The 19,333-nt window shown below is 44.3% G+C and overlaps 3 protein-coding genes across 4 annotated transcripts in view; all 3 read right to left on the reverse strand.

The window, feature by feature from the left end:
* Positions 1-14,133, reverse strand: part of LOC134102930 (B-cell receptor CD22-like) — a 38,245-nt gene extending 24,112 nt beyond the window's left edge. Inside the window, exons 1-2 of the mRNA XM_062564624.1 lie at positions 13,870-14,133; positions 13,494-13,754 (exon numbers count right to left, since the gene is read on the reverse strand). Coding sequence (XP_062420608.1) covers positions 13,494-13,754; positions 13,870-14,095 — 487 coding nt within the window. The 5' untranslated portion in view covers positions 14,096-14,133. The remainder of the gene's footprint in view (positions 1-13,493; positions 13,755-13,869) is intronic.
* On the reverse strand, positions 18-18,065 carry LOC119217891 (B-cell receptor CD22-like). Of its 2 annotated transcripts, none has more exons than XM_062564625.1 (7): positions 17,824-18,065; positions 2,831-3,034; positions 1,934-2,296; positions 1,616-1,846; positions 1,177-1,527; positions 867-1,082; positions 18-602 (listed from the first exon to the last, which is right to left on the reverse strand). In XM_062564625.1, the coding sequence occupies exons 2-7, from the start codon at positions 2,898-2,900 to the stop codon at positions 325-327; spliced, it is 1,509 nt and encodes a 502-aa protein (XP_062420609.1). In that variant the 5' UTR covers positions 2,901-3,034; positions 17,824-18,065; the 3' UTR covers positions 18-324. The 2 variants fall into 2 exon arrangements, with proteins under 2 accessions (XP_062420609.1, XP_037327812.2); XM_037471915.2 differs by lacking the exon at positions 17,824-18,065 and adding an exon at positions 5,569-6,105.
* Positions 14,249-15,865, reverse strand: LOC119218082 (Schwann cell myelin protein-like). The gene is made up of 2 exons (XM_062564400.1): positions 14,644-15,865; positions 14,249-14,526 (listed from the first exon to the last, which is right to left on the reverse strand). Exons 1-2 carry the CDS (start codon positions 14,924-14,926, stop codon positions 14,249-14,251), a joined length of 561 nt encoding a protein of 186 aa, XP_062420384.1. The 5' UTR covers positions 14,927-15,865.
* Positions 18,066-19,333: the final 1,268 nt, after the last annotated feature.

Genomic DNA, 19,333 nt, shown 5'->3' on the forward strand with positions numbered 1-19,333 from the left:
TAGTTAATTAAAAAACACTACTGTGGAGGTGGGGTTAGCTCAGCTGCAGAGGGGGAACCGAGCAAGGGGGGGCTTCAAGGAACGGTGACGGGATGAAGTCTAATCAGACTCAGCTGTCCTTAATGTGTGTGTCCCACCCAATAGAGGACAGTAGTGAGCAGATGGAGAGAGGAGCATGACGCGTAAACTGTAATTAAAGAATTGCAAAATAAAAACGTGTTGCAAACCGTGTTGCTGCCTCTACGGTCCGAGACTCTCAGGTTAAACCAGGAAACGTTACAACTACCTTAGTAGTGATTATGTTGCTTTTCAGAAGGTTGTGTTTCACTCACATTTCACATCGATAGAGATGAAGTCAGACCTCTTCCTCCCCAGCTGGTTCTCAGCTGCACAGGAATACCTTCCAGAGTCAGAGGACTGGATGGAGCTGAAGACCAGCTGAGGTTCTTCACTGAGAAGAAGAGGGTCTGAAGTTCCATCCTCCTTGTACCAGGTGTAGCTAGCTGCTGGGTTAGCATCAGTGCTACAGGTCAGAGTCACTGAACTTTCCTTCATGATGTCACCGGATGAGCTCATTGACACTGAGGGAACCCTCGGAGCATCTGGAGGAGACATATTGAACACATTAATAATCATGTGACCATTTGTCGATCATAAGAACAAACACAGTGAATCAAGAAGCAGTGTTTACATCTTGTTTTGTTACAAAGACAAACTCATAAAATAAATGACCATTGTGCTACTGGTAGCACGATAGACGTCTACTTCCATTCAACCTGTGGACGCGTCTGTCTCCTCAGCAGCCAGCTGAGGGACATCACATGGATCACAGCGGCTGTAGTCATGTCCTGAGGGGGGGGACTCACACACTGGAGGGGAGCGGAGGCTCTGGTAAGCGCAGGAGAAACTGTCGGCGGGGTCGACGGATCCTCCGTAAGAAAGAGACGCTTCACCCTCAACCTTCGTGGTTCCGTTGCGATACCAATCGAAGGACGGGCGAGGGACATGAGGGACACAGCTGCTGTGGCAAATGAGCTTTGGACCCCCAGGAGACCAGATCACCTGCACCTGCACATCTGGATCTGTGAACCAGGAGCAGCCAAAGCTATTGTTGCTTTATCTTTGGGGAGAACGGTGCATGTTGTCAAAGCCTTTCATTGATTTTGTTCTTTGTACCTTTGACGGTCAAAGTGGTTCCAGGTAAACCGCTGCTCCCTTTAAAGCTCCGTGTGGTGAACTTGAAACGGTACTCAGCTGAATCGCTCTCTCTCAGGTCTTTGATTCTTAGGGTGGAGTGTCCCCTCTCGGTATCAAGGACCTCAACAAGACCTTCGTACATGGAGTCTTCACGAAGGTCCTCTGGTTGAGCGAGATGCTTCCAACGACCACTACGCCGAGGGCTGAACCAGAACTTAGAGGTGACAGATCTACTGTTATATGTGGCAGAAATGTCCACTGAAGATCCTCTGAAGGCACAGATGCTTCTTTCATCGTACGTCACTACGTTGCAGGGTTGACCATAAACACCTGAAAAGATAAAACAGTTTAAATGATCATCATGAAACTCTTCAGCTGCTCAGCGTCACGTGAGGGGAAGTCGGTGCAGGAGGCTCACACTGTGGGGGGGACCGGAGCTCCTCGTATCCTCTCACAGCACAGGACCAGCTCTCTTCAGGATAAAAGTAGCCCCCAATCGTTGTTGTTCCTTCCCTCGTCATTTTCTCTCCGTTCTTGTACCAGCTGTAGAAGGTTGGACCAGGTAGAAGACAACTGCTCCGACACGTCAGCTCTGCTGATGTACACTTTCCATAACAAGATCTCAACTTGCTGACCTCCACCTGTAAACCTGGATTAGTAGAAACAACACACAGTGTGTGAATCCTTCCACAGACACCAGCAGTGCTTCCCAAGTATCGGGCGCTTGGATCGATACCTGTGACGGACAGACGGACTCCCGGTTGGCCGGTGCACTTCCTGTCCGGTTGGTTTGTGGTGAACATGAACACAGCACACCTGTACTCAGCCGAGTCGCTGGCTCTCAGGTGGCTGATGCTCAGAGAGCAGCGGTTGCTATGGTAACTGTACTGCACCCGCCCTGCGTATCCTGGGTCTGTTCTCAGATCCACCGGGGGCCCGTGCTGCCCGTCGGTGAACCAGAAGGCCCTCTGCACTGTGACCCCTTCACTGGTTCTGGAGGGGGGGGTGTAGCTGCAGTGCATCTCCAAGGTGGATCCTTGTAATCCACAGATCCAGGAGGAACTGTAAGAAACTCTGCAGCCATCCTGACCCCGAATGACTGGAAGAGGAACCACAAACCACCATCACACTCATAACAGCAGGCGGGGTGGAGTTCACATGTGTATGTATGTATATATATAGCGACACATCAATCCGTTGATGCACATCTTTTTCTTCAGAGGAAGACGAAACTGAATATTAATTATTAGCAGAAAGTAAAACAGTCTTCCAGTTAGTGGTGAGTTCAGGGTGTGATGATGCAGAGAAAGAGACAAAGGAGGAAGTGAAACTTTTAAGTATTTTGGTTCTATTGAGTCTTACTGGTGTTACAGACACTCTGGGCTCATCTGCACTGGTCACATGATTGTTCTCTCTTCTCACATCTGTCCACACATGTTGCTTTATGGTGATTTTATTCATCATTGTTTACTTAAACTCTTAAAAAACAACACACTGCTGGGTTAAAGCTTAAAGTTTCAATAAACTTTCTGAATTTAAACCAGAATAGATTTATTTTTTAAAGTCTTGTTTCTAATAGAACTCAGCCCCTGTGATACAGATGTAAATGTAATAAATGTAAAAGCAGACATACCTGATGCAGACAGCAGGAAGATGACTAACCCACTCACAGCTGCTGTGAACCTCAGAGCTGCTCCACTCATCCCTCTCTGTTAAAACACGTCCTCCACTATCAGCTGTCCAAGAGAGGGACGAGGTACCCAAAGACAACTTGTGTGTTTGTAGGAGCTGATGAAAAGTGCTGCTTCCCCTTTAGATGATTACCATGCATGAGCAGCTGTGTGAGATGAAGAAATGTTCACTGAGGTCTGACATGGATCAACTACAAGGAAGAAGAACTACAGGGAGACGTCTACCTCACTGCAGAGCCAATAAACACCATCAATATGTATTTTATTCATTTATTAAGCACAAAAAATGAATTCACATAAAAACAAAATGTTGTAGCTTGCAGCTCTTTGTAATTAAAACATTTGCTATTTTTTATAGAAACATGAAGCCTAAACAGTTTAAATACCTCAATGTGATCTTCAGTAACAAATCAATTAGCAGATCCTGAATAATAAAGAAAATACAATCAATATTTTTATGAGAGAAAAAAAGACTTAACTTCTTTTTAAATTAACCAAAACCACACCTTTGTGGTGCTCATAGGGGGCTCAGGTCTCTTATGGGGGGGGCTGTTCATCCCTCGGGCCCAGTATTTATATATATGTTACATTACATTACATGTCATTTAGCTGACGCTTTAATCCAAAGTAACTTGCCTGGGGGCCAATTAGGGGGTCAGTATCTTGCTCAGGGACACTTTGAGATGTCACATGTCACATGGAGCAGCCGGGTTTCGAACCACCAACCTTTCTGCTCTTAAAGGGAAACATTGAACTTTTTGATGTAATATTAGGGCCCTGAAAGTTGAATTCAGTCTCATACAAAACAATAACTTGTGATGCAATTTATGTAAAAAATTAGGGCCGGGACTTTAGCACGTTAATTGCGATTAATTAATTACAATATGAATTAAGATTAATTAATTACACATTAAAATAACACATTAAACATTTTTAACGCATTTTTACACTTTTTTTTGCAGAGCGGAACGTTTCTCACTGGATGAGTTTCGGGGGGACCGATTATACTGGAGCACCAACTAGCGTTCGTGACTTCAGACAACAACAAACCACAGTGAACATGAACGAAGAAGCTGACGAGACCGTGTCGAGTGGCCCCGTGAATGGGAAATCTTATTATAATAAACACACGGATGGAAGCGTCGATAAGAGCGTGGTTGTGTGCAAGCTGTGCAACAAGGAATTCACATCGAGCCTCAAGTATCACCTCAACGCAACACAATTAGCAGCTAGCGTGGACGTACAAGGACCCACACCCAACCCACGCTGCACCAGATGACTGGTTTAAGGACCAGGGTAACTAAGTCCACGTCTGAAAAAATAACCAATGTTCTGAATGTACTTGAAAGTATTGGTCTACTTAAAAAAACATAGTTTACAGAAGGTCTACTTACCTATAGGCTACCTGAATTTCTGAAAGTACTATATTTCTAAATATGCTATTGCTACACTTGTCTGCTGGAATTGGTTGAACAAAAATAAAAATCCATGTGAAAAAAATTACTTCTCACTGTTCTCAGGTCAAATATTTATGCAATTAAAATGCAATTAATTTCGATTAATTAATTACAATGCCTCTAATTAATTAGATTAATATTTTTATTTTATCGAGTCCCGGCCCTAATTAGAAGGGTTTGGTTGATGAGAAGAAGAGTGCTTTGCTCTGTGCTCTTCTGTCTGTGGTCAGTCTGCTGCAGAGTGGAGATGGAAACTGTAGAGAAACCACAACTCTGAGGTAAACAATACTGGGAGATAGAGGTCACACCTTGTGGGAGCTCATCATTTAGTTTTTATTCTTAAATATTATTGTTTAATCATGTAGGTTGATTTAATATTCAAGTAGATTTTCTAGTCAATTTAGTTTAATCCTTTTTTGTCATTAAGTAGGAATAGTTTGGGTTAATTCAATGACTAATTGATTGTGTAATACAGTTTCTACAGCGAATCAGCACATTATGAGCATCATAGGAGCCACAGGCTATTTGTTGTGTTTGTTGGGTGTGATGGTGGTACGTGGAGTAGAGAGGACACCTATCATCGAATTACTCCCAGGGCAAAAATGTAAAAACCTCTTTTGAAATAAATGTGAAACCAAAGAAAAACACTGTCTGGAGAATCAGCTGTTTAACTGCATTAGAAAAACTAAACAGCATCAGTGGCCCTTTGATGTAATGATTTTTTGGTCCCAAGGACAAAAAACCACTACACACCTCACTGATGACCAGGGGTTTAACACTTTAAAGGTAAATGGCTTTAAGAAACTCAACAAACACTAACAAATAGAATTTTTTTGAAACCACGAAAGCTGATGTCTCAGAATCCGGCTCTGAATCTATTTTCTGTAACACGGATCAAAGATATGAAATGTCACTCAAAGAGACACTGAACAAACAGGAAGACAATAAAAATGACCACAAATACACAATAAAACACAACAAAAAGCAGAACAAAGCTCCTCAGAGACTGTGAGTGACTCCCAGCCTCTAAATGTGTTGTAATGCAAAGAAACGCTGCTGAACGATTAGAGGAAGTTGAACAGAGACATTTCTTCTTTGTTAATGTTCATTTAGTCCTTATTTGTGTTTGATGCCATCAGACCTGTGTATGAACTAAAAAGCCAGCTCCCTGTGTGTGTGTGAGGTGCTAACGGCCTCCCAATCTAAATGTAGAAGTACAGTACCTTGTACAGAGAGAAGGAAGACGACTAATCCACCGGCTGATGAACTCATAGCTGCTCCTCTGTGTTGAATCAGCAGATCAGAAACTCTTTATTCACTAAGTCACCACAAACACGTCTACACTAAAGAGGAGGCTGATGAACTCGTAGCTGCTCGCTCCGCGCTGCTTTTAAACTTGTTTTTCCGTTAAAAACTAAAATACGGAACCACCACCGATAGTTGTTTCTTCTTTTAATTAAAAAACTGCAGACGTTTACTTCCGTTAATTCTTTTTTGTTTTTTCCCATAAAACTAAACTGCAAAGCGTGGTGGCTAAACCAGACACACAGTTTTCTGCACTGATATTCATATCCAGGTATTGTTCTGTTTCTTCAGTAAACAGAACAGAGACAGTTTAACCCTTTAGTCCACGAGGCCGTTTTTGGCCTCTGTGAAAATAGCACACCCCTGAATAAAAGGGTAATAACTCTGAAACTACTTTGTCTAATAGGACACTTAATTTTCTGTAGAATAAAGGAATGAACCCTCGCAAGTGTGAAATATCAGTATATATCTTACTAATTAATTAATAAATGAAGAAGGCACATTTTTTTTAATTTCTAGAATCTCCCTGACAAATAATCTCATAGGCCTACAGGGTATCCATCACTATAAGACATGGAGACACCAAGCTAAAAACTCATCAGAGCAAATCCCAGGTTGTGGACAGTATCTGTGGTCTATAAACAACTTTATAGAGGCTTTAGTACAGAAAAATCAGGCAAGGTTTCCAAAATAGAAATTTGGGCCCTTTTTGGCACAATTTGTAAATATTTATAATATTATATACTTTTTTACTATCTATTTAACCTTAATAATGCTGTTCAATACAGCCTAATTAAACATTCCGGGTGTTTTTTTTGGAAAATAGGGTTAGGCTATTACTGACCCTAAATTGGGGGCGAGGGAGCTCTGCTGGAGGACAGTGGAGTGATCGCTGCCTTCCGTAGGAATGAAAACCTGAAAGACATCCTGGTCCATAGAAACAAATAAAAAAATAGACCAGGAATCAGAGATCGGTTTTATGTGTCTGCCCCACATTTTTAACCCACAGTCTAGGACAGGCTACAAAGTTGAGCAGGTCCTGCGACGACCCTCAGACTCTAACAAGTACAACAAAAAACCAACCGTGGGAAAGAAACCAGGGTCTCACACGAGCATCTTCAACTCCACGGCTCACACGGCCTCCACAGTGAGGGCCTGGAGGCCTTAGGTGGTGGAGCACGGCCCAGCGGGAGGAGATGGACCACAGACTGGCCACCAAAGATCCTCACGCGCTTAATATAGCTGTTTAAAAGATTCTTTTTAAGACTAGGACGGACTGCAGTTTGTTAGTGTTTGAGTCGACCGGCTGCGGATGCGGCCCTGGCTCGGCGGCAGTGCAGGCGGCTTCCTGCCTGCATACGACGGTGCTACCTCGTAAGAGCCCGACGACGCCACGTCCGCGGGGCCGCTCGAGGGCTCCCCGGGAGTCGGTCCGTTCTCCCCGCCGCCACTTCGGGGCACGACCGGGTCCAGCGAGCACGAGGAGGGTTCCGGCTTTACTACACTAGTCCGATACTAGATCTTCGCCGTTTGAACCGCGTGGTTGCGGAGTTGAGCTTCAAGATGCTCACTCTCAAACAGATCACGGCACAGATCAGGTCCGAGGACTGGTTTGTCACGGTAGATCTTCAGGACGCTTACTTTCATATTTCCATCCTCCCACGACACAGGAAGTTCCTGAGGTTCGCTTTTGGGGACAAAACTTACCAATACTGGGCTCTTCCGTTCGGCCTAGCCCTCTCACCCCGTACGTTTACCAAATGCGTGGACGCTGCTCTGGCACCATTGCGTCTCCAGGGCATCCGCATTTTGAACTACATAGACGACTAGTTGATTCTAGCGCCATCCGTGCGGCTGGCGGCCCAACATCGAGGTGTTGTGCTTGCCCACATCAAGCGTCTGGGGCTGAGACTCAACGCCAGGAAAAGCGTGCCGTCCCCAGTGCATAGGACCACCTTCCTGGGCACATCCGTCTCCCGCTCGAGTAGTTTCGATCCTCTCTGCAGTCAAGCAGGACAAGCTAGGCCAGCCACTCACTGTGAAATAGTTTTAGAGACTGTTAGGTCTCCTGTCAGCGGCATCCTACCTGATGCTTTAGCGGCCCGTTACACTTGAGACCGTTGCAGTGGTGGCTCTGGGCCAAGGGGTTTTCCCCGAGGGGAAACCAGCGCCGTCTGATCAAGGTCACACGGCGTTGCCTGCGGGCTCTGGCCATATGGGGGACAGAGGCTGAGGCCCGGGGACTGGACTCCACCCCGAGGTGGTGGAGCTCCTGTGGAAAGGCGGTCTTACTGAGGTAGACCTGTTTGCCTTCAGAGAGACCACTCATTGTCCTCTGTGTTTCTCCCTTGTGCATTCTGCCCCTGGGCAGGGGCAGGCATGGCCGAGGTCATGTCTGTACGCCTTTTCCCCGGTTGCTCTGCTCCCGGGGATTCTGGAGAAGGTCCGTCAGGACGGTGGCCTACTGCTTGTAGCCCCGCTCTGGCCGGCCCTAGTATTGTTCGCGGACCTTTTGTTGCTCCTCGCAGGTCTTCCGTTGGAGACCCCCATCAGGGTGGACCTGCTGTCTCAGGCGTCGGGGTCCATTGTTTACCCTCGCCTCGCGCTATGGAAACCGTCGGCGTGGCCCTCGAAGGGATCCGCCTCCTAGGAGCCGGTCTCTCGAACAAAGTCGTGGAGACCATCCTCCAATCCAGAACCCCCGCCACGAGGAAGCGTACGCCGGTAGATGGAAGCTCTTTGCCACTTGGTGTGGGCAACAACAGCTGGACCCAGTTAACTGCCCAGTCGGTTCAGTACTGGAGTTCCTGCAGGAGCGTTTTGCCACAGGTTTATTCCCGTCCACCATCAAGGTATATGGACGGGCGTTCTCTGGGGAGACAGCCCGCTGGCATCCCGCTTCCTTCGTGGCACCCTGAGGCCAGCAGCCAGCACTGGAGTTCCGTATTGGAATTTGGCCATCGTACTAGAGGGTCTCTCCGGCGCTCCCTTCGAGCCCATGGCGGAGGTTGCAGTGAAGTGTGTGGCTCTTAAGAACCTCTTCCTGCTTGCTATTTCCCGGTGACTAAGCAGAGGATGAGCAAGTGGGTGGTTGAGGCCATCACACTTGCTTATAAATCGGACGGCCATTCCGCACCTTGGCTGTCCGGGCCCATTCTACTAGGGGTATGGCGGCTTCTAAAGCCCTGTTGTCGGGAAGAGTATCGCCACACAACGTTTGCATGGCGACAGGCTGGTCCTCTCCCCACACGTTTGTGAGGTTTTACCACCTTGGCCTTAACGCTACACCTGGAGCACAGGTGCTCATCTGAGTGTGCGTCTTAAACTTCACACCACGGTCACTTGCTCATATGGTGAGTGGGTATAGGGTTCCCACAGCGTCTTTACGCAGCTCGAGTTCCCTGAGAGGGAACGTCTCTCGGTTACATATGTAACCTTCGTTCCCTGAAGACGCTGCGTAAACGTTCTGCCATACTCCCGGGCCTGCCCGTGGCAGTTGATTCTACCTTTCAGAGATGAATGGTCCTGCCCTTCGGGTCCCTTTATAGCGCCCTGGTCCCAGCGTCGCCCGCTTATGACGTACCAGCTCGCCATTGATTAGATTTCACACGTGCTTCATGACGCGGTCACGCAGAGGCGTTCCCACAGCGTTTTTATGCAGCGTCTCGTTCCCTTCAGGGAACGAAGGTTACATACGTAACCGAGAGACGTTCAGTTTCTTTGTGTATTTATTCTATAATGTTACTGACTTAGAAAGTGGTATTTCAGGTTTATAACTTGTCTGCCTGAGCTCACTTTCATCCATTACTGTCCATAATAGGAAGTATAAACTATATATAAAACCGTCAAAACCTCAGTAGGATGTTAGTCAGCCTGAAAGTTAAGCCATTAAAGTCACTTTTCACTAATGATTACGGGCGGATGCGGACAGTCGTTGGTTGGTTTAGGTATTTGTTGTAAATGTGTGTTGGTTCATTGATGTTTATAAGAACAGTACATGGACCTGGAAGGGGGAGGGGGCATGATGACAGAGTTAACATCATAACTAAGAGCAGCTTTTTCTCGCGTCTGATGTGTATTTAAAAACATGACATTGGTTACCAACGTCAAGTAACTCAAGCCATGTCTTAAACTAAGATGTGATGTTATGTTATATATTTTCTAACATTTATCTTGGTTTGAATTTGATTTGAACTTGATTCCAATTGAAAAGTTATCTCTGACTTTGATTCAACATTGTGAAAACTTTTAATAGTTTTGTTTTATTTGGGCTCCCATTATGGAACTAAATTTTATTTTGAATTCCAAAAAAGTAAATAAGCAAATAATCATTGCGTTTGTCTTTGAGCTAAGATCACTTATCACTTATAATTAAAGTTTAAACTGTATTCAACATTTAAGAATAAAGATTTTGTTTCTAAATGATTATCATTGCACGTGGCTTTAATTTTTTTGCCAGATTTCTATAGAAAACTCACCTTAAACGCGCCTTAATAAATAGCGGAAAAAACACCCGATCTGGCAACACGAGTCTCCAGCGTCGCACCGCGCATGCGTCATCAAAAAAAAAGAAATGCATGGAGGCGACATCTGCGTGTAGCAAAGAGACGGCGTAGAATAATTTAAAAGACTTTTATGAAGAAACTGACAAGGTGGGTGAGGATGGGAGGAATCTGACCTTTCTTTGCAAACATTTGCACCTTAATGATAACTGTCACTATTTGTATACTGTTTTTATTCCTCATTTAAAAAAGACCATTCAAGCAGCATGTGTTTGAGAATGTACTGTAGGGGTGAACGCTGCAGCTGCTGCTAGTGTGGAGTGAATGGACAGCAACATTAAAGCAACAATCCCCTCAATGCTAATGTGAACCCTGGTTGGATAAGGATTCAAAATTGGATATGAAGATTAAATCTGATGCATAGCTTCAGTGTTAAAACTGATAAAATAATTGCTGTCTGTGGTTCTATATGGGCTGTGGCAATAATTTTGAAAAAGAATAGCTTACACCAACATATGGAAAAAAAGAACTAAACTAGTTGGAACTGTGAACTTAGTTCAAATATTTTGAAGTTTGAACAATGAACTGAACTAGTTCATTTTAAAATTTGTGAACTGAACTTTGAACTAGTTCATGTAGAAAGTGAACTTTCCCAACACTGTCAGTCAGTCATTCAGATTAGAACATAGAACAGTAGGGACAGTTCAGAGGTCAATCAAACACTCCCAGGCTGCACGAACAACCACCACACATCTGTGGAACAATTCAACGGGGGAGCAACAGGAATCAGATCAAGGGCCTCCACGCAGAACTTGGGACTTCCTCAGGATATTTATCTAGTTTCCAGCACATTCCTGCAGCACGGGTTCTGCCCACACACACATTCAGCCCTCGGTGTTCCCGACCGCCGACCTTGTTCCAGTTTCTCTGATAAGGAGCAGCTGAGGCTGGGCGGGGCCCGGTTGACGTTGCCATGGTTTCTTGTGGCAACGTCAACCGGAAGCACTAGTCGCCATAGAAACAGCCAGTAGAAGTATAATTCAGGTTGTGCCACTGCTTTTGTAACTGAGCTTTGCTATTATTGGTAATCCCTACTTTGAGGTTTAATTGATTATCTTGATCTTCCACAACACATCTGTTACACATCTTCTCCAAAACCAGAGGAAAATGTGGTGATCTCAGTGTTATAACTTCATTGAGAATACATTATTTAACACCTATTTTGTAATGAACCAAACTCCCACTTATGTGGTGCCCAAATGTCTTATGGAGGGGATATGTATCTATATATAGATATAGATATGTATCAACTCAAAAAGTCTACATTGGACATTTAGATGTAATATTAAGGCTCTGAAAGTCCAATTCAGCCGCTTTAAGTTGAGAAAAGTTCTTATACAAAAAGGTAAAAAATTAGGAAAATAAATAGAAGCATATTGGCAAAATTGGTAAAGACTCTTTATAGATGAATGTAACTTGAAGATGCTTGTATAGATCTGGTAGTATGGTGCAACAAATGAAAACATATTCAACAACAAAAAACATTCAAGATACTTAAATAACTGTTCAATACAATCGGAACACTCTACTGTACTGCAAAAAATATATTCTTCCAAGACATCAACCTTTGCAATATTTTACAGTACTGTATTGACGAATAACAGTATGCTACTGTTGAGAATTCCTCGTAATTTTACAGTAATTTGTTACAGTAATTTGTTACAGTAATTTGTTACAGTAATTTGTTACAGTAATTTGTTACAGTGTGCTTAAACTATGTAAAGTACCACATGTCCGTGTGGCTTCATTCTCTTGGTGCTTTGCTGACGGTGCTGTACAGAGCAGAAGAATCATCCACAGCTCCTTCACACCTCCATCAGTTAAAAAACCGTAAACTCACACCATGAAGAATTAACATGTTTAAACAAACAGTGATGATAAAAGCAGCAAGATTGGCAAAGTCTCACTCACTGGCAGCACCAGAACTTTTAAAGTTGATACATGTACTCCTCTTCCTCCTCTTCCTGCTTGCCCCTGGAGGGGCGAGCTGGCCTGATGTTGGAGTAGAGAAGATCCTTCCGGGTTCCGGAAAAGTTCACGCTGCAAAGCTGCACCAGTGGGATCTGCATCAAAGAACAGTAAATACTTATTGGATGAATAGGTTTATTGTTGGACTGTAGTACAAAGGACCAAATAGCAGAATATCTGCAGGGGGGCTTGTTCTGTAATTACTTCTTTGGGCCCTTCATCTGCCCCATGGACCATGTCGAAGTGTCCCTGAGCAAGACACCTAACCCCTAATTTCTCCCCAGGCAAAATGTAAGCCATGGGTTAAAAAGCAAAGTAAGTCGCTTTGGATGAAAGCGTCAGCTGAATGACATGTAATGTGTCTGTGGATACTGTGCACGCTGTACACAAGAAGGACACACACAGATTCAATAAGAACATTAAGTAAAACGTGGATGTAGTTTGACCTTTTGGAGATGAAAACGATGAGAATATCTGTTATATAAAATATGATGAATGTTCAAATAGAACTCCACACTGAGCTCTTCCTCCTCACCTCAGCGCTGTTGTCTGGTATCTTCCCAGGGAAAAAGCTTTGTGAGGACCTTTTTCTTCTGGACAGAAGAATGAATGGACAAACAAATAAATGATCAAATCAAGTGAATGAAAGATCCATATCTGCATTTTATCACAGTGAAGCTGAACCGCTCACCTGATCCAGAGAAAGGCAGCAAGGATCGTGATCATCAGGAAAATAGTAGATGTGGACGCAACAGCTGCTGTTGTTGTTATTGACCATAAGAAGCTTTCTTTTCCTACACAGGAAATAAAACAAACAACAAATATAAACTATTATGATTGATGATTAGATGGAGAATGAATTAGGAGTGACCAACTGGTCAAACATATGATCTTTGACTCAGTGAAAGAATATCTGGAACCTAAAGATCTGCTCTATGCAGATGATGAACTTTAACTCTACCCCCAAAATACTATAATACTCTAAGCTAACTAGTTAGCATGCTAGCTAACTGTTGTATTGCTAACAGAACATTCTGTTTGTTCCAGACTGGTTTCTCTTGCTGAACTGCTCCTGCATTCTTACAGCTACACACTGTGTTCAGGTATCAACATATTCAGATCTTCTAGGAGGGCTGTGACTCTTCTTGTTCCTTCTACACTTCTGACTTCATCTGACAGCATCAGACCACGTGATGTCTGCCAGGACGCTCAGCTGGTGAAGCTTTAAAGTGATGAACCGAGGGTCCAGGGTCTGATTCTCAGGGGGTCATAGTGTATCTGCTCAGGTTCACCTTCTAGTCCCACAGATTTACCTGAAAAAGTAATCTGAAGTAAGGTGGAGGTACTACGTCCCATCTCGTTCTGGGCTTCACAGGAATAATTCCCACTGTGTTCAGCTCTGAAGTCAGTGATGGTGAACATCTGTCCTGATGCTCGTGGTGAGTCTTCATGCTCCTTGTACCAGGTGTAGTTAGCTGCTGGGTTAGCATCAGTGCTACAGGTCAGAGTCACTGAACCACCCTCCATCATCTCAGCGGAGGGACTCACTGACACAGAGGGACGCTGTGGACCATCTGGAGGAGACATGTGAACATATTATTACAAGTTATAGTTAACCAAAAAAAGTGAATAATAAAACGCTACCTTAGTAGTGATTATGTTGCTTTTAAAAAGTTGTGTTTCCCTCACATTTCACATCGATAGAGATTAAGTCAGACCTCTTCCTCCCCAGCTGGTTCTCAGCTGCACAGGAATACCTTCCAGAGTCAGAGGACTGGATGGAGCTGAAGACCATCTGAGGTCCTTCACTGAGAAGACGAGGGTCTGAAGTTCCATCCTCCTTGTACCAGGTGTAGCTAGCTGCTGGGTTAGCATCAGTGCTACAGGTCAGAGTCACTGAATCACCCTCCATCATCTCAGCAGAGGGACTCACTGACACAGAGGGACGCTGTGGACCATCTGGAGGAGACGTGTGAACATATTAGTACAAGTTATAGATGAATAAATAGAAGTTCATAACAAAACACTACCTTAGTAGTAATTATGTTGCTTTTCAGAAGGTTGTGTTTCACTCACATTTCACATCGATAGAGATGAAGTCAGACGTCTTCCTCCCCAGCTGGTTCTCAGCTGCACAGGAATACCTTCCAGAGTCAGAGGACTGGATGGAGCTGAAGACCAGCTGAGGTCCTTCACTGAGAAGACGAGAGTCTGAAGTTCCATTCTTCTTGTACCAGGTGTAGTTAGCTGCTGGGTTAGAATCAGTGCTACAGTTCAGAGTCACTGAACTTCCCTTCATGATGTCACCAGATGAGCTCATCGACACAAAGGAAATCTTCAGAGCATCTGGAGGAGACGTGTGAACATATTATTAGATGTTATAGTTAAATAAATAGAAGTTCATAACAAAACACTACCTTAGTAGTGAATATGTTGCTTTTCAGAAGGTTGTGTTTCACTCACATTTCACATCGATAGAGATGAAGTCAGACCTCTTCCTCCCCAGCTGGTTCTCAGCTGCACAGGAATACCTTCCAGAGTCAGAGGACTGGATGGAGCTGAAGACCAGCTGAGGTTCTTCACTGAGAAGACGAGGGTCTGAAGTTCCATTCTCCTTGTACCAGGTGTAGTTAGCTGCTGGGTTAGCATCAGTGCTACAGGTCAGATTCACTGAATCACCCTCCATCATCTCAGCAGAGGGACTCACTGACACAGAGGGACGCTGTGGACCATCTGGAGGAGACATGAATAAACACACTAAGAGGTTAGAAGATATTGATTAGCGTAGATATTGATTGTTTCCTCCACCCAGCTGACACATCACTTCTACTTCTGTTCTGGAAGAATCCACTTGAGTCTTTAGGGAAATCATATTATTCTGTCCAGCCTCTGATATTGTAGCAGCACTCATGTGTTTACACATTTATTATCAAAAATATAATATTTGTCACTTCAGAAAATGGGTACTTTATAAATAATTACTATAAATAAATCAAAGTTTTAAGGACCAAATGTTTCAATTATGCCTGAGTTAAGTTTGATCAACCTCCAAAAAATAATTTCAGATTATCAGGTTATTGTTTTTTTGTTCCTTTTCTGGTAAAAGTTTATATTTTGTTTCTATTAATATGTAACACGTGAGGTTTGGACCCAGATGCAGTACAACAGACAATATTGGTTCCAATAAGAGTCATTTATTTTCCTCATTGCAAACAAACAGTTAGTGGAAAAAGACGTGGTCTGGGACTGAAGGCAAGGTGGCTTACTGGCGCAGGAGCGAGACGGGCAGGCAGGGTCGGCACCAGGGAATCAATCCAAAGGAAAGTGCTGGAAGGTCTGGCATGAATGCGGAGACAAATGTGGCAGCCAGTGAGTGACTGCGGTTTAAATACTGAAGGTAGTGAGTAGGGTAGACAGGTGAGTGCATTTGGGCTGATGAGGTGAATGTGACTAGAAGAGTACAGAATGAACGGATTAGGTGAAGTGCGAGGTGTGAAGGACACTGAGTGACATAAAAACAGAATGACATCAATATGCAGCTGTGTGTACTTTAACATTTAGACTCCAGTGTGTTTACAGCTGTGATTAGAATCATATTGTTGTGTCAGTGTGTGAGTGACACTTCTACACGTAGACTGCAGGGGCCGGGGATTGAACCAGCGACCCTCTGGTCAGTGGACCACAGCTCCACCTCCTGAGGAATGTGGTGCTTCATCTTTTTGATGCCTCTAGTTTACATGCAGCGGTCTGGTGTCTCCATATGAAATGTTGTTGAAGCTCCACAGGCCGACACACTGGAGTCAACTTACACACTGCAGGAGAACCTTGATCCCAATATCCACTTAAAAAACAGGAATATCTGTCTGTAGAACCATAGGAGACTAGAAGAGAAGATCCTGTCTTGATGATCTCTCCATTCTTGGACCAGTCGTATTCAGGATGATGAGACAGAACACAGCTGCTGTGACACCTCAGGTTCAACCAGGTAGAATTTGATCTGCTCACCTGCACCTGGAGACCTGAACCTGTGAATATTATTTATTAAACCGTAAACATTCACAGATGACATTTATACTCTAGTTTTCTAGATGTTGAACATTTGGAGATGATTAATATGTGAATTTTCAATGTTACCTGTGACAAACAAAGTGACTCCAGGTGAACCAGTATATTTCTCTCCTTTGTTTGTCCTGAATGTGAATTTGTACTCAGCTGAGTCGCTCTCTCTCAGGTTTGCAATGACCAGAGTGCAACCCTTTGTATAACAATTGTTTTCCACACGGCCTGAATACTCAGAGTATCTCCTCAGATCCACAGGTTCACCATCTTTCTCTTTAGTGAACCAGAATCTTTCCTTTATATCAGAGTGATTTATTCCAGGTGGGTATGTGTAGTCACAGCTTATATACTCAGTTGATCCTTTTACAGCACAGACCTCAGTCTCATGGTAAGTCACTCTCCATCCGTCCTGACTCTGTATCACTGTAACACAGCACATCAGGAACCACAGTCACACTCAGAACAACATCACAGGACACACTCTCATTGGTAGTTTACTGAAGAGAAAAGATATGATGAGAAATATGAAAATCATTGAGTTTATAGAAAGTAATGAAAGAGTCCACGATGTCCACATGAACTCTGCAGCTGGAAGGAACAGCGATGTATTGAACCTGTGGACTTGAAAAAGCTCAAGTTGAAGTATTAGAAGGGTTTGGTTGATGAGAAGAAGAGTGCTTTGCTCTGTGCTCTTCTGTCTGTGGTCAGTCTGCTGCAGAGTGGAGATGGAAACTGGAGAGAAACCACAACTCTGAGGGCAACAATACTGGGAGATAGAGGTCACACCTCACTGAGGACAAGGGCGTTAACACTTTAAAGTATATGTAGATATAAATATTGTGATGCCCCACACACATAATATGAGTAGTGGGTGGTGTGCCTACCTAACTGTCGCCCTATAGGTGAGCCTAGGTGGGGCATTGTCCTGATGGCTAATGGAGAGCACCTGGGCCCGGTGTCTCCTGAGGTCTATACATTCCATGCTCCTGCCAGTTGGAAGGGGGACTCGAGAGGAGGCAGATGCGTTTTTTCAGTTGTGTTTGAGCTATTCTCTTCATTCATACATCCACACATCCACACTTATACCACTGATTTACTGACTTCCCACCTCATAAGATCCTTATGGTTTTTGGATATGTTATTTCAGTTCATCATTGAAGTTCTTTAGTTCTGTTAGGGTTATACTTTAATAAACATATATTCTTTCATCTTATATACTGTCTTTATATACTGGCTTGAGTCAGCTATCTCTTAAACCACATGAGCTGACTTCTCAGCATCCGGTTCTGAATCTATTTTCTGCATCACGGATGAAAGATATGAAATGTCACTCAAAGAGACACTGATCAAACAGGAAGAGAATAAAAATGACCACAAATACACAATAAAACCTGACAAAAAAGCAGATAAAACGCTGCTGATCGATTAGAGGAAGTTGAACAGAGACATTTCTTCTTTGTTAATGTTCATTTAGTCCTTATTTGTGTTTGATGCCATCAGACCTGTGTATGAACTAAAAAGCCAGCTCCCTGTGTGTGTGTGAGGTGCTAACGGCCTCCCAATCTAAATGTAGAAGTACAGTACCTTGTACAGAGAGAAGGAAGACGACTAATCCACCGGCTGATGAACTCATAGCTGCTCCTCAGATCAGAAACTCTTTATTCACTAAGTCACCACCAACACGTCTACACTAAAGAGGAGGCTGATGTCTCTGAGGTCAGCTCCTCTCTTCTGGAGTTGGTACTAAGCTGCTGTTCAACCCCAGCAGGGCTTCCTTCCTCTTTACCTCATTAGCATGAGCTGCAGGACCACAAGTAGCTTTAAAGTTAGTGTCTTACTTCTGCTGAAAGGAAACATCATTAAAGTGTTGTTAATGAGTGAAGATCATCTTGATGAACCTGGAAGTAGCATCAACGTCTGTAATAATTCACATGAAACGAAAGGATGCAGTGTGACGTCCTCCTGTCCACATGTAGATAAATGTGTCCTCTCTGCAGCTCTTCATACGTCTTCCTCACATTCAGGACAGAAACAAGACAAACAAGCTGTCAACTCACACACATGCTGCTTTATTCATTTATTGTTTGGTCCAAATATTCATACATTTTAACACAATATGAAAGAGACTGTTGAGGTCAGTTTGTAGTGTTTAGTGACATCTAAACACGTCCCCACTTTGACCCTGTCAGACACAAGACGCTTGTCCCTCCCTTTGTCTGAACTACTGTAATTCACTCTTCCCTGTTAAGAATATCCTGAAACTACAAAACATCCAGATCAGTGGTGCCAGGATCCTGATGAGAGAAACATGATCACATGACACGGATCCTACACTCAGTACACGGCTCCCTGTCTCCTTCCTGAAGGACCACAGAGTCTTAGATGGACATTCAGCTCCTTTTCTGCAAGAACGACTCAGAGACCCAACATGAGAACACAATGCAAACATCACCTGTTGTTATTCTGCAACCAGGGTTAGACTGGTAATCGGGCATACCGGGCGAATGCCTGGTGGGCCGACGCACTTGGGGGCCGGTCGATAGGCCTATAAACATTTTCTTATTTTTTAAATTCTTTTCTTTCGACCGGCCCATAAAGCAGGGACAGCGGCCCATTAGTTCCCTATCAGGGAACTCGAGCTGCGTAAAGACGCTGTGGGAACGCCCCTCCGTGACCGCGTCATGAAGCACCTGTGAAACCTAACCAATGGCGAGCTGGTACGTCATAGCGGGGACGCCGGACCAGGGCGCTATAAAGGGACCCGAAGGGCAGGACCATTCATCTCTGTGCCTTCATCTAGTGCGTGTGAAGTTTTCCACTTAGATAGAAATGGCTGAGCGGTTTGTCCAGTGTGTTCCCCCTTGCACCCGATTTATTACGGGCAGAGACTCACACGACCTGTGTGTTGTCTGCTTCCTCCACCTCGGACGAGACGCCGCTCTCACGTTTTTCCGGCTCCGAGGAGCTTGACGTGGTGAGCGTAGAGGCAGCGGAGGCTGACGCCGAGGCGACTCATTCCCCCGCTGCCGCAAAAGAACTGCTGGAGGTCCTCACCCGAGCCACTGACAGATTACACATCAGCTGGCCGGCGGGT

Source organism: Pungitius pungitius, chromosome 9, assembly GCF_949316345.1.
Source record: "Pungitius pungitius chromosome 9, fPunPun2.1, whole genome shotgun sequence".
In the NCBI taxonomy this organism is placed as follows: domain Eukaryota; kingdom Metazoa; phylum Chordata; class Actinopteri; order Perciformes; family Gasterosteidae; genus Pungitius; species Pungitius pungitius.

What these genes read in the sequence shown, in the direction of transcription:
- LOC119217891 (XM_062564625.1), bottom strand. Translation starts at nt 2,900, where the DNA reads ATGAGTGGAGCAGCTCTGAGGTTCACAGCAGCTGTGAGTGGGTTAGTC. An exon ending in CTTCCTGCTGTCTGCATCAG is followed by an intron (nt 2,297 to 2,830) that starts GTATGTCTGCTT and finishes TTCCTCTTCCAG; the next exon opens with TCATTCGGGGTCAGGATGGC. An exon ending in AGTCCGTCTGTCCGTCACAG is followed by an intron (nt 1,847 to 1,933) that starts GTATCGATCCAA and finishes CTACTAATCCAG; the next exon opens with GTTTACAGGTGGAGGTCAGC.
- LOC119218082 (XM_062564400.1), bottom strand. Translation starts at nt 14,926, where the DNA reads ATGTCTCCTCCAGATGGTCCACAGCGTCCCTCTGTGTCAGTGAGTCCC. An exon ending in CATCTCTATCGATGTGAAAT is followed by an intron (nt 14,527 to 14,643) that starts GTGAGTGAAACA and finishes CGTCTCCTCCAG; the next exon opens with ATGCTCTGAAGATTTCCTTT.